The 15,350-nt window shown below is 36.9% G+C and overlaps 1 protein-coding gene across 1 annotated transcript; it reads left to right on the top strand.

Moving 5' to 3' along the window:
- Positions 1 to 1,019: 1,019 nt before the first annotated feature.
- Positions 1,020 to 15,209, top strand: cyth3a (cytohesin 3a). Its single transcript, XM_053511017.1, has 13 exons — positions 1,020 to 1,279; positions 7,980 to 8,062; positions 8,153 to 8,217; positions 8,303 to 8,369; positions 8,448 to 8,566; positions 9,692 to 9,772; positions 9,994 to 10,106; positions 10,673 to 10,821; positions 10,898 to 11,009; positions 12,360 to 12,436; positions 13,199 to 13,270; positions 13,362 to 13,516; positions 14,188 to 15,209. The coding sequence occupies exons 1-13, from the start codon at positions 1,261 to 1,263 to the stop codon at positions 14,258 to 14,260; spliced, it is 1,185 nt and encodes a 394-aa protein (XP_053366992.1). The 5' UTR covers positions 1,020 to 1,260; the 3' UTR covers positions 14,261 to 15,209.
- Positions 15,210 to 15,350: the final 141 nt, after the last annotated feature.

Below are 15,350 nucleotides of genomic sequence, written 5' to 3' on the forward strand. Positions count from 1 at the left end.
TCCATGATAAATGCTCTTAGGCAAACATACAGATGCTATTTTAAGACACAGTGGAAAGGATGTACTTTAGGCAAAGCATGTGGTAGGTGATTTCTGAATGCTCCCAGTATGTGTGTGACTCACAGAGTACAGACTGTAATAGGTGAGATCACTTTCTCTTCTTTGCAGGAATTGGTCAGACCTGTACATATAATACACAAATTCCGGTAAGTTATTTGGTCATCTGTATGTTTATAGGCTCGACAGCAGCATTTCATATCCAATGTACTGTTTAAAGGCTGTTGTTTGTTCTTTAAAGGCAGTTGGGAATCCGTTAGGACCTGGTTAATGATTGACACAACAGAAGTTATTCTTGTATTCACAAGCCTTCACAGCAAATTAGCACAAAAATCCAAATGACATTGTACAGTATGTTTAACCCGCTTAAGTACAAAATGTAGTTTTTCAATGATGATTTCATTTATTAAGGGGGGGAAAAGCTGCCCAAATGGACCTGGTCCTATGTGAAAAAGTAAGATAAACTGTGATTTATGGAAAGCTGAATTAAATTGCACTCACCGCACTTAGGACTGAATCTTGCCAGACCTGTTGAATCAAGAAATCACTAAATACAGCATCTCTGATAAAGTATAGCAGGCTAAATACAGTACATACAGTATATATATTACCCCACTGTCCTCATACGCAGAGGTGATACTAGAGCCTGTTGGGGTCCTAGGCCAAAATGTTCATGGCTCTCTCCAAATATCATTCATCACCATTTTCTTATCAAAATAACCAAGTTTGTCAGCCCTCCTGCCCCAAGCAGTTGCCTGTTGACATGCAGTGCTTCAGCTCATATAAGGACATTTTCCTCCAGCCTGTTCCTTTTTGAAGACATTTTAATTTGATCAGGAGTTAAATAAACTGATCACAGTTTTAGAACGTGAAAGGGATCAATTCTAATATATACTACAGGGGGCGGGGTTAGCTGGATGACGTCACTCCGCCTTTCTCCTGTATCCGAGGCTGAATGAAGCGGCTCAGTCGCTCTTTCAGCTTCTCTCGCGGTTCAGGCTGCATGAACACTGACGAAATGTGCGCTGAAATTTGACCTTGTCTTAACGAGGAATCTTCTTTCGGACCGTCAGCTGGATACTGTTGCTCTGCAGTTGGGTGACCACAAATGTGAGAAAAAGGGAAAGTCAATAAACCGGCCGCCTGACCTTGTGTTTGTGATAAGGTGTTTATTTTAGGTCTTTCCCCATCATCAACATCAACATGGATGAGGACAGCAGAGGTAAGACAACGGGTAGTTCAAATGGTTCATTTCTGTAAATGCTACTTTATGGTTGAATAAAATAAAGATATAATTATTATTATTCACATTAAAGGCACAAACATATCATTATTTGCTAAATAAATTTGCAAAAGAGTTTTATTACCTATATAGATCCTTTTAGTTATTGATTGGGACCCAGTGTGCTTCATGCTGAAGAAGTGCTTTATAATAATCTGTTGTGTAAGTTATTAAATAAGGTTATTTATGTCTAGGAACTAGGAATCTGTTGTGTAAGCCAGTGGTTCTTAAAGTGAATTAAGCCGAAATATAAACTGAAAAACAGCAAAAGTGGAGCAATTAATATCGTCGTCTTGGACCTGGGCATCACGATATAGCTTAGTGGTTCGATCCCTGTTCGATTCTCACCTCGGGTCTGTGTGCATGGAGTTTGCATGTTCTCCCCGTGCTTGGTGGGTTTCCTTCTGGTCCTCAGGTTTTCTACAACAGTCCAAAGACATGTAGTTTAGGGTAATTTGCGTTCCTAAATTGGCCGATTTGGTGTGTGGGTGTGTGTGTGTGTGCTCTGCGATGGATTGCTATACAAAATAAAATAATGAGTCTAATAATAAATTGGTAAAATAAACCATTGGTAAAATGTCCTGGGGTGTCCTTGGAATTTTGTTTTTCATTTAAAGTTGAATTGTTCTTCGGTCTGCGGTAGGTATGCTTATATGTTGTACGTCTGTGACCATGAAAACTCCCAGTATTAGTCCTTTTGTCAGCAAGCTATGTGGTCATATAAAAATATACTGTTTGGGCAAAAGTATTTGGACAATGACCATCAAAAAAATGTCATTTTTATCCAAAATTGCTATAAAGTTGGAAACACAGTGAATCTACAGTGTCTTTTAGTGTGATAACGTTTAGGGCTGGAGTAGAATATTCGAATATTTGTTTGGAGGGATGTATCTGTATCTATATTACACAAAAATGCGACTTTGCACTCCCTTGCGTCCGCAGCAGTTGGATGAACGGTTCTCGACATAAAAATGCAACAGACAGACACACACAGAGAGATTCCTGCCTTTATTAGAGATAAGAATATATTCAGCCCCCTCCCACCGAAGCTTCCAATATTTGATGTTAATCACTACCGAATACTTGAAGCTCAAAAAATGGTATTCGGACCAGCCCTAGTAACATCATTAGCACTTTGCTCAAGCATGACATTGGTTGGCCAAAGTTGGTAGAGATTAACTTGAGTGTCCTGCACAGAGCCCTGACCGTAACCTCACTGAACAGCTGAACACAACATCACTAAAACTTTTGTGGTTGAAGAAACACGTGTATGTACTCGCTACAAAATCTATTGAAAAGCCTTTCCACAAGAGTGGATATTGTGGTGTGGGTATAGTTTGATTAAATCAGCAAATTAGGACAAATTTAATATGGTTTTGGAATAGGGTGTCCAGTACTCGGGTGTCCACATCGATGTCTATCATCATTTCTGAGTATTAGAAGATGCAGATAAGTTGTGGAATTTTCTGATGATGAGACGATTATCAGCACAGATTTTACTATAACATTTTTATGTCTATCTTTAAAGATTGTTTTTAAAGAGCATGTCATTCGATGAGTAAACAAATAAAGACTATTTTTTATTTTGATAGCATTAGATTCAAGCATTAGATTCAAGTAACATAGTACAGTTTACTTTAAATAACACCTTTTTTTAACTAACAAATTTGTAGGCTATTCACAGTTGTATAATCTCTGTATATTGTGTTGTTTCAGTAAGATCATCGTTTGTAGTATTTTGTTAACAGTACAACTAATTCAGTTTTATATTGCAGCATACATTATGCCTTATAAGTTACCCCAAAGCAGATTTTTTTTAAATTACTTGTTTAAATAATACTTATTTAGATGGAAGCTTATTTCTGCTGTTATTGTCCACATTTTCCTGTAACTGACCTCACCACTAAACATGTGATCCTGCTCTCATATCTCCAGAGACCTGATTGGCTTTATCAGCATGCTGCCGCTTGTACTGTATATGTGTGTGTTAGCATCTGATGAATTGTGAAGTCAAAGTGAACAAGTCTCTTTTATTTGCAGGAGTTAGTGTTTTATTTGGCCATGGGAAAACCCAATTGGAAGCACTTCCCTCCATTTTCTTTGGCTAGAGTTTGAAAGGTAGAAAAAGGGAAGCTCTGAATTAGGACTGTTCTTCATGGGCAATCTGCCAAACTACCTCGTTTTCTTTTTATAATGTGTAAATAAAGTATGGCTTCAGTGACAGCTCATGGTTACCACTAGGTTTTTGCACCAATGCACATTCTAGTGAAGTTTGGCATCGATCTGGGCTTTTATTGCAAACTCAATGCCACTCTTGTCTGGCTCTCCTGGGGGTGCCGTCTGGCACTAGATGAGACCAAGGCAGGGGTCATCACCTCATTAATACTCATTATAGGGAGTGTCTCTGTTGACCTACACACTTGCAATTTGAATTGTCTTTATAATTTTTTTCTTCACATATAAAAGCATAATTTAGCCATTTTGGTTTGTTTAAAGATGCAGACCCTTATAAATGGTTTCTATTGGAAAAGTCTGTATCCAAACCATACCAATATCTTCACTTAATAGGGAATTTGTGTTTGGACGGCAAAACAGCATTTGCCTACAAACTACATTATCAATTAAAGCCTGTGAATTAGTGCCAGTGAGGGTTTTTCATGCATTTGAAAAAAAAAAAAAGAGGCAAAGAAGTATGTGAAGAGCTTTTTGTTGTCTGAGTAGCACATATGGAACTGCTTTAATAGGAACACTGGCCTTTAAGATGCTTTCCCGGCAGGAGATGAAGACGAGTGAGGTGACACATTTTTGTGTGGCTGTAATGTCTTCATTCTTGACTTCATTGAAGACAAGGGGTTCTGTCCTAGCTCTTGATTCTTACAAGGGATAACTGTAAAAAGAAAATGAGGTACAGTTTTTGTCTGGTACAATAAGCCTTTCTCTCTGTCTTCAGAAAAAGACCAGTCACAAGACCGAGGCATTTCTGTCTTTTGTACTGCTTTTGATTGATCATATTAATTTGCCTTAATAAGTTTATAGTCCAGGTTTTATAAATGCTAGTAATCATATAAAAGTGATGACAGTAGTCAATATGCTGAAGTAAAAACAGTATGTTGTAACGCAAAAAAAAATACTTAACACAAGTTCCATTGATATGATTGATGAACATTACATGACCATATGCATTTATATTGGTTATTTACAAAATATGCTTTTGATTAAATTATTAGCAAATTACAGAGCAATATTCATAAATGTGATCAGCAAATTAACAGATACTGGACATTTTTTTCAGACAAAATGGTATTGCTAATAACTTTTTGAATAAATAATTATGTTGAGTTTTTAATATGAAAATAAGACAGTTATGTTTAATTGTATAGTACATAATTGACTGGATACTTTTACTTATGCTACTGTAGTTTAGGATTTTTACATATCTATTCTTTTAAAATTCAGTTATTTCTTACTTAAGTTTAATTTCTTAGTATTTTTCCATCCCCACTCATAACAGATTCTGCTCATAATTTCTCTTCATAATTTTACAGTTCATATATTACTATATGCTCAGATATTAACAGTTGTAAAATGTGATTTAAATACTGATTGTACATGTTGACATTATGTTTAAATGCTTACAGCAATTAATTAAATTAATTTATTTATTTATTGTTCACTGCCCTTCTACCTCCTTGTTCTCGAGAGGCTGAGACTAAATAGGAATTTCATTGTACCTTGGTATATATGGCAATTAAAATCTTGAATCTTAATTCAGAGAAAACAAACTTATCTTAATAAAAAATCTTTTTTCAGAAATTATCCAGTGCATAATGCTTACAGTACTAGGCCAAATCCTTGAGACATCACTCATCTTACATATAAAAATAACATTTATTAATTATGTAGGTTAAATGAAAAAAAATGGGAACAAATATTTTACTAATCACCAGCCTAATCATCTGTCATCATCTGCACCTGTTCCTCACTGGTTCTGGCCTTAAGTAAGATGATTTTTGAATGATGGATAGATCACTGTGTGAGTTTAATTTGTTGAGTCGTTAAGTCGTATTCACCTCTTCATGATCTCATGGACTATAGCAAGTCAGACCTTCCTAGATGCTATCCATGGGGTTTTCTTGGCAAGGATACTGGAGTGGGTTTCCATTTCCAGAGGACCATCTACGTGCAGTTTGGGAACGCCGATTAGCCCAACCTGCATGTCTTTGGACTGTGGGAGGAAACCGGAGAACCCGGAGGAAACCCACTAAGTACGGGGAGAACGTGCAAACTCCATGCACACAGACCAGAGGTGGGAATCGAACCCAGGACTAAAAGGCAAGGAGACAGTGCTAACTACTAACACTGTGTGGCTTAATAAGACACATATAGCATTCTTCTGAAACTGGTCAGGTACACAGACTGGACCGATAATGAGAGGCAAAAAATTGGAGCATGGAGGATGGTTCCACAAGACTCCATGGAAACTACCAAAAAGTTTGGCAAATGAGAGATCATTTAAGACTTTTACACAGTACGGTATGTCCTGAGAAAAGCATATCCACAAAACATAATTTATAAAATATGCATTTTATGCATTTATTGTAACATGTTGGTTCTAAGGGAACAAAGAATGACATGAGAATCAGGAACTGCAGACTGTGTTTTATACAGAGACTAAGCTCTTTCCTGTCCATCTGTTTTATTTCTTTTTGAGTGCATCGACATCTAACACAGGTGCTGCTGAACTAACACAAATTCGCTACAAGATAACCATTTGTATTTGTACGTTGCTCTCTAAATTAATTGGAGCATGTACAGTCAGAATAACAGTGGATTTTACAGCGAACCAATAAATCTGTTTTGAGAAAAACAATCCCAGTATCACATAAGGGCAGGAAAGGACTCAGGAGAATCTTCCAAGCCAAACACTTTTATCTAGGCTGCTTTCATCAATCCAATTTGACATCGTATTGGATTACTCAGGTTTCATATCTTGGCCGTGAACGTGACCCCCTGTGAGTTTAACCAATCCGCTGCCAACATTAGCCGTTCAAGAATTACCTCACTCAGTGTGTATCTCTTACCGGAACTGACAGAGTATATTACTCCATATTCCCCTGATAGTGCAGACGCTGTCCATCTCACACATGACGCTGGGTTTAATCCTTTTAAATCATTTTGGAAATAATTAATTAAAGGCAGTGTATAATAATAATGCTGAGATTTATGGTGAGAAATTGGTTAGAGGATTAAGGACATGCAGTGCGGTTTATTAAAGACATTGATTCTATGTTTGGTTTTAGATAAGAAGATTATAAACTGGGCTAGAATCCAATTGCATTTCACTTCGAGATCTAAAACCAACATCGTTCATTGTATTGTAGTTCATTCATTTATTCATTCATTGCTTAACATATTTAACATTTATAATTGGCACCCTTTTCTTATGAAGCTTGCTGTTGTGTAATTGGTATGTAATTACACAATTATGATTTTTTTTCAGGGCTGGTATAAAGCAGGACTTCGGAATACTAATACTGTATCTTTATACTAATACGTTTTATGTGGTTTATACTTTTCTATATCACTCACTGTGGTTTGGCTTAAAACCAAAGTTTCCATTTAAAATAAGGAATATATACCCTCAGGGTAGTTTTCATTTGTTTGAGTGATCATTAAAGCAGGTAAATTGATTTTCTTATCCAACAGAGATTTGATCTACAATCTGGTATGTGATTCATAGGACAGACATCCTGTGCAGCAGATTAGACCAAAAGATCTGGTTACGTTATCTTGTGTTTTATCCCCCCTGCTTTATTTTAAGTTTAAAAGCACAAGCACTGCTTTGGGAGTAAATGGCACATCTTTATACCCTAGGCGTGTTGCGTAATTCAGCATCCTGTTGTGTAATGAACACATGACCTCTAATTTTGATTGAATAAAGCCTCTTAAACGAAGAAAAGCAGTTTAGGTTAAATGAAATCGGCATGTGTCAGAGATAAGCCTTTGGGGAATGTTGAACTCTGTTTTGTTAAATGCCTACTTTCCCTCTATTGTTAAGTGGTAGATGGAGACAACAGCAGGACATTCCATGTTACCTCGCATGTTTTTTCCAAATGTTTGTTTTTAGCATAATAACAAAGCACAATCACGGTCTAGAATGGCAGAACTGCGTTATTCCCAATAATTTATAAAGAAATGATGTGTTTTCAGATGTAAATCTGTTTATAGTCTCATGTAAAGGTATATAAAGTAAAAATAACATTGTTAACTATATATGTGCACATATTTAACATAGAACTGTGTGTGTGTGTGTGTGTGTGTGTGTGTGTGTGTGGCACTAGCAAAATTATTCCTGCCTTATTTGACCATGAACCTCCGTGCTTCCTTAGTTACGGTAATTGAATGGCTCATAGTTTCCTCAGACTCTGTCTAGCAATATTCCACACAGTGCCGGCACTTCCGACCTTTCCAACCGCTCTGATGTTTCAATTACTGTCACCTGATACTTTGTGGAAAAAAGCTTACTATCGATCTTAAAATATAACAGCTAATTACTTCACTGCATTATTGATCAGGGAACTGTTTTGACTTGTCTCTGTTTTCCTTCATTTCGACGACTTTTCTCCTTTCTTTCTTTTAGTACCTGAAGATCTCTCTCCAGCAGAAAGAGATGAACTGTCTAACATTCGACGAAGAAAAAAAGAATTACTGGATGACATTGAAGTAGGCATGGTTTGAATAACAGTGACATGACTTGAAAAAGAAGTCTAACCACCTGTTTCGTAAAAGCCTATTGTCCTCTCTCTCTTCCAGCGGTTAAAGTTTGAAATTGCCGAAGTGATGACAGAGATTGAACATTTAACTTGCATAGGAGAGACGTACGTGCACCTGACCACGAGCTATACACTTTACTGTCATTCCATCCTTAATATGGAATACTTACTTTTTTTTTTTTTTGTACAGAAAGACCACTCAGAGAAATAAGCAGATGGCTATTGGAAGAAAGAAATTTAATATGGATCCTAAAAAGGTACTAAATGATGTCACCAATATGTTTTATTATTATTATTATATAAAAAAGCTATGATTTAAATGTGCCATTTTTTAGGGTATCCTGTTTCTTCTGGACAATGACCTTTTGCAACACACACCTGAGGACATTGCACAGTTCCTATACAAAGGAGAGGGCTTAAATAAAACAGTCATCGGAGATTATTTAGGGGAAAGGTATGTGTCAGCATTTTATCAGCAAAACTTTTTTTTTTTAAATCTCGTTTTTCTCTTTTTCTGTCTTGTTTTGCAACGATACAGATTAAAATATCCCTTTCGTGTCAGCTCACTAACCCAGTTCCTAACATATAGGGCTCCATAATATGGTTCTTGTACCACACATCACACCAAGACCTACAGAAAATTGCTTTTTAAATATTCACACTGGTCAGTTTTCAGTATTGCAACACTTTCATTTGTCTAAAACATTTTTTTCAGTTGCAGTAAAATGATGTGAAAGGTCATATATACTAAAATACAAGAATATTGTCCTGACCTACAGAAATGATGTAGCCGATAATGTTGTGCTGGAGAAATGTGTGTAACATCATTTGAGTATGAGAGTAAAGTAAGACAAATCCCTTTCTATTATGTTATCCTTGTGATCGAGTATTATAAGAACAATTTTTATTATGATGTAATTATCGTCTAGTGGATGTTTCATCCCCAGATGATTTCAGAAGATGAGACCGCAGTTTAGCAGTGTTTAATATCACATTAAAGAGGAAATTTGCAGGCTTGCCTCATTATTTAACTGATGTAAAAACAAATAGTGTTTCATAGATATTTGGTCCAGATTTATATCCAGCTTTGGGTGAATTGTAGTCAAACCTTTGCAATTAATCTAAATCACCATCTCCTCTGCAAAGCAATGTGTACTTTGTAAAGTCCCCTAATTATTGATTTGACCTCCCATTATGTTAGTGGACAATAAAGAATGAATCACTTTTGGCAGGTAATGCTAATTGTGTTTGCAAAGATCAATTATCTGTTACTGAACCGCTCATCAGAGGTTGAAGGTACAATTTGGACAATTGGATGCAAGCCGAGTCAGAGGTGTGTGTTCAAGCTGCTGTAGAACGGTCAATTAGGTTTTATTTCCCACCTAGTTGATTTATTGTGCACATGTGCAATAGAGGCAGGACTACTGACCCAAGTCTGCACGCTCCTTTCGTAAAGGTTGTTTTTCTTTTGTGTCTAAATACCACTCATTTTATATTTCACACATTTAATTGATTCAAGCTGCGAGCAAATTTCATTAATATTCATTAAGAGCATAACCGACTTTTCTTTTATCTTCAGGGATGATTTCAACATCAGCGTTCTGCAGGCCTTTGTAGAACTTCATGAATTCGCAGACCTCAACCTGGTGCAAGCTTTACGGTGAGCAGCCTGTTTTCTCATATCGTAATGTTTGTAATTAAATCTGATATTGAACACCTTCATGAATTAATTTGTGTAGACAAGCAGCACATGCTTGAAAACCTTCTGTTAATATATACCTTGGGAAAACACAAAATATTGATTATATGACTAATTTTAGCCACTTTTGTCATCTCTTCCTGTCATCAACTGACCTCTTTTTTTCCCCCTCTCTCTGTCAGGCAGTTTCTGTGGAGCTTCAGACTCCCGGGTGAGGCTCAGAAGATTGACAGGATGATGGAAGCTTTCGCAACGCGTTATTGCCTTTGCAACCCAGGTGTCTTCCAGTCCTCAGGTTAGAACCTAATGCTGACAGACGAGCGCAGGAAGAACTCATGTCATTAAATATCAAATGACATTCATGATCATTAAAGTTGCTTAATAACAGACCTTCTTACAGTCATTTCAGACATGACATGGGTAATTCAACACTGTATAAAAACACTAATTACAGTCCTCTGTTTAAATAAAGAATGAATAAGTGGAATGAAAGTGGAGTGTAAAAATCCATTTGAAATAAACAGTGCTGATGTTGGCTTAGAAACGGGGTGAAGCTCTACAAAATGCAATACTTTGGCAGGAGAAAAAGGCCAACATGCTAGGAAGAACCATCATTTATTTAGAAAAGTAGGCTGCTCTATGCCAATCCATTAGGGGTTTTGTCCATACAGGTTCAAGATAAATGAAATGGAGTGAAACAAAAAAAATATGCTGTCTAAATTCATCAAATCTTTTGTGTTTGGTTGGTGTTCACCTTTTCCCAAGGGAAAAACATAGTTCTGTTTTCTCTGGATAATCCTTCAGGCCCTAGGTTTGCAAGAGCTCTTAATTAAAATTATTGAAAGTATCTTCGCTTCACAGACACGTGCTACGTCCTGTCATTCTCCATCATTATGCTCAATACCAGCCTGCACAACCCCAATGTGAAGGACAAGCCCACGGTTGAGAGATTCATCTCTATGAACCGCGGCATCAACGAAGGTGGTGATCTGCCCGAGGAGCTGCTCAAGGTGAGCCTCATGGAGTAACAATGATAAAAAGCAAGAAATGTGAATGTGAGCTAACTTTTCTCTAATTTTCATGCAGAACTTATACGAAAGCATAAAAAACGAGCCCTTCAAAATCCCTGAAGATGATGGCAATGATCTGACCCACACATTCTTCAATCCAGACAGAGAAGGGTGGCTGCTGAAGCTGGGCAAGTCAACTCATGTTGTCTCGAATAAGGGCTCATGGAAGCTGTTTTTTTTTTTTGTTTTTTTTTTACAAGTATAGAAGTTTACGGTAATGTGATGTAGGCTTAAACAGGCAAAACAGTTTGTAAAACATTTTGTAAATCTGGTGGAACGCATTCTCTCATGAACAACACACTACTGGGAGTGAAGCATGTTCAGCTGAGAGAGAGTCACAGCTTGCCTGCAGCTGCTGGATTCTCTGAGGACATCCATTGACTTGTCTCACTTTTCCCACTTCCGCTTTTTACTTCACTCATATTAAGTGCCACTTTTACTCCAGTGAAACCAAATCCTGCTTTTTTATCCCACTGCTAAATTACACTCTGGTGCAGTTTTTTTTTTCTGAGCTGAAGGCTCCCGGTCACTGAGTTACTAAGAGGCAGACTCTTTTACCTATTGTAAAAAATTTTATGTTTAACATACTTTATTAAGGATGTGCATATTATTAAGATCATCTGTGTAAATCTCTTTACGACAAACAGCATGTTACAAACAATATATGACATAAATTATAAAGTTTATAATGTATTTACAATTAACCAATTTTTGCTAAAGAAATTCCTTAAATTAACTTAACAGATAATTATCAAAAACATAGACTAGTACAGTAGTACCACTATTACTCCTGCATATTATATTAATAGGTAGTCACGTGTCTTCCTTGTGCATTCGATGGGACTATAGTAATCTTATATGTTATTAGTGGTGATGTGCAGTCAAAGGTTTAGACACAAGTTTGGATTTACAACAAGTCCAAGTGCTGGTCACTGGCCCTCCAGGACTGGATTTGGAGACCCCTGTTCTAGAACAATGCTGGAATTTTTTCAAAACTGTAAAAAAAATACATATGGAATTATATCATTAAGTAACAAAAACAACAGTCAGTTTTTAATGTAAACATGATGGTCAGCTCTTCTGGAATAGTGCTTGCAAGAACAGTATTGTCAAGCGCATTTCCGAAACCATTAAGCACCATGATAAAACTGTGTCTAATACCGGAAAAGCAAGAGCAAACCTTACCTCTGCTGCGGAGAAGAAGTTTATTTAGAGTCACCAGCCTCAAAAATCACCAGTTAACTAACAGCACCCCAGATTATAGGCTTTACAGAGCATAAGCAGCGAAAATATCTCCATATCAACTGTTCACAGGAGATTATTGCATATTTTGGATGCCTTCAGCATTGTTTCACAGTGTAGAAAGAAATAAAAGTCCGGAAATACCTTGGAATTTGAAGGTGTGTCCAAACTTTGGAATGGTAATGTATGTACTGTATAGTGAGGATTTTCTCATTGTTGTTTTTATCCTCTCACAGGAGGACGAGTGAAGACGTGGAAAAGGAGATGGTTCATTCTGACAGATAACTGCTTGTATTACTTTGAATATACAACAGTAAGTAAAGCTACACAAATGGTAGTGAATACAAACATAATAATAAAGAGAAAATTGGGATAAAATTAATATTAAAGAGATCTCAGTTGTGTTTTTTAGATTTACCAGCTTTTAGATAGTTCTCATGTTTCAACTGTTTTATATCTCAATAAATGGCCTAGGATGACAATACATCTTCGATATGGAATTAATGATTTCATATTGATTCATTGAATACTTTCATTGAATACTTTCGGGAGGTTTTTAATCTGGTAAATTGATTATTTCCATGGTTTAGACCTGGCATCTTTCACAATGGGTGTTATTCATTTAAATACAGTTAGAATTCTTAAAACCAAATGTCAAATTTTTGTACAGAATTTTTAATGGTAAAATGTATGTTTTTTAAAATTGTACTAATTAAATGTTTTAATCAAATTGCCCAATTTAATTAATAAATTATTTATGCGGCACATTCTTATATATGAACTCTTACAGTAACTCTTATGCACGAATGAATTTGCCTCGATTTGCTGCCTTTGACAACTAATCAACTAATAAGAGTGCACAATAAAACAAGTTTAAAGCCCACTAACAGTAGTAATGAGCTGGCAATCCTAAAGCAATCAGCCCCCTGCTGCATGTTCTCCTCAGCGACAGGAAATTTTCTTCCAATGTCGAGATCCAGATTTAGCTCCCAAGCAAACAATAGCAGCTTCTTCTGCAGGCGGTTTCTTCACTGTCTTAATCCGTCTGCCATATAACCTTGCTTGTGTCTTCCAGGACAAAGAGCCTCGAGGGATCATTCCACTGGAGAACCTTAGCATAAGAGAGGTGGACGAGCCAAGAAAACCAGTAAGCACTGCTAGTAGTGATCGTGGCATGCAGGAAAATGATTCCAGAATGATATTTTAAAATGTAATGCTTAGATTCTGTTATCTTTTAGAACTGCTTTGAGCTCTACAACCCAAATCATAAAGGTCAGGTGATCAAGGCGTGTAAAACAGAGGCAGACGGCAGGGTTGTAGAGGGGAATCATGTGGTGTACAGAATATCAGCCCCTACTCCAGAGGAGAAAGAGGAGTGGATCAAATCTATCAGGTAGGGTGCATCTAACTGCCTCTAACAACTGGGTAGTTTTGGTAGTTGATCTCCCATGTTTTCTTGCACGTTTTCACATTCCTATCTCGGTGATGATCCTGCTAAAGGAAGCCCGCAGCCTAGTTCCAGAAGGTACTGGTGTGTAAAATAACTAAGCCACAATCTGGGACTGATAAGTATAACAGAGGATGACAGGCCAGCTTTTGGAGATAGTGTAATTTCCAATGGATAAAACAGAGAGCAAAGCTATTCAAGTTGGTTTTGTCACTTTTTTTCCTGTGGAAACTAAAATGCATCCTGTGTCACATAAAGTATTCATGGCAAAGGTTTGTTTAGTGGACACTTTGTTTAGTGGAACTTTTATAGACACAGTAGATCTGAATCTGCCTATGGGTATCAAGGTCCCTTTGCCTCAGTTGTTACAGAGTGTGTGACTGCGTCCCATGTGCACACAGACTGTTTGTGCAATAAACGCTGTATCAGCATGTAGTGGGGACCTGCTGGGAACCCTGGGCCATTCTCCCTCTTTAACCCCTTCAGAACCAATAAGGAGAACGTGACTTTGTCTATTGTCAGTAGTGGATAAAAACGCTACACTAAGCTACTGCGCTGTATTTCCCCATACGTATAACAAGGATTTTCTATATTCATCAGTCCCTTATGTTTTACAGGGCCAGCATCAGCAGGGACCCTTTCTATGAGATGCTGGCGAGCAGAAAGCGGCGTGTTGCACTTCAGAAATGACAGCAGGATGACCTCTTTCAGCGTGCTGATCACTAATAGACAGTCTATTGTCTGCTCATCTACAGGGGAGCATATTAAATCGATACAGAACCTAAAGGAGGTTAGCTGCAAGGCACAGAGACCTCGACACTGAGCATCAAAGCTGCTCAGCAGGAAAACACTTAATGTTGCTTTATATTGTAGTGTGGTAATCGGCAGAAAAAGCTGCAGAACTCCACATTTGTTTGCAGGGAAATGGACAAAATGGACGTTTGGTTGTAGTGCCACTCTTAAACGTGGAAACATTTTTACGATAGCCCTGATAGTTCCAGAGTTCCTCTCACACTATATGTCCATCATAATATACACTGAGGCTACTGAGCAAAATCAGTACCACACTGCCCTCTAGTGGTCCACAGCAGTTATGACCACACATTCTTACTAATATTCTGTAGAAAAATTGGCTTATTTCTCTTTTATGATGATTATGATCTTATTGACACCAATTTACCTCAGAATTAACTGGTCAGCATTGGGAGGGCTTTCAAGGAGTGAATTAATTATTCTATTATTTAAAATAATTTCATGATCTCAGATGTATAATGTGATCAAAATCAGCAGGACTGATTGAGTTTTGCAATACTACTATACATTTTTTTTAACTGGTTTATGTCATATAGGAAAATGAAGTTTCTGTTTTGTCTGTAATGCCTTAAGTGTTTTTGTAGTGAAACTCAGTCTTTATTTACTGGTTTTAATTATAATAAACTATTTATTTTACCCCGAATGTCTCAGGACCAGTTAACTCTGGCTTCCTTCTTAATTACAGTAAGTATACAGTATACCCGTAACTGGAATAAAGAAAATGTAGAATTGTGTTGGTCCTTCTGTAAAAGAAATGCAGCTATGTTTTTGCCTTAACAAATTTAAATAGGCTATGCCAGTTATGAGTATTTAAATAAAAAGTGGTAATTTGTCAAGTTCTATGATTTCACTTTGAGAAGTTATATTAGGGAAAAAGCTTAGTAAACAATGCTTACAATGAATAAATAAATCAATTAACTAAATATAACACCAGAACACTAAACGTTAATATGGCTACTGTGAAATG

This window comes from Clarias gariepinus, chromosome 14 (assembly GCF_024256425.1).
Source record: "Clarias gariepinus isolate MV-2021 ecotype Netherlands chromosome 14, CGAR_prim_01v2, whole genome shotgun sequence".
In the NCBI taxonomy this organism is placed as follows: domain Eukaryota; kingdom Metazoa; phylum Chordata; class Actinopteri; order Siluriformes; family Clariidae; genus Clarias; species Clarias gariepinus.

What these genes read in the sequence shown, in the direction of transcription:
- cyth3a (XM_053511017.1), top strand. An exon ending in AGGGTGGCTGCTGAAGCTGG is followed by an intron (nt 11,010 to 12,359) that starts GCAAGTCAACTC and finishes ATCCTCTCACAG; the next exon opens with GAGGACGAGTGAAGACGTGG. An exon ending in ATTACTTTGAATATACAACA is followed by an intron (nt 12,437 to 13,198) that starts GTAAGTAAAGCT and finishes TGTGTCTTCCAG; the next exon opens with GACAAAGAGCCTCGAGGGAT.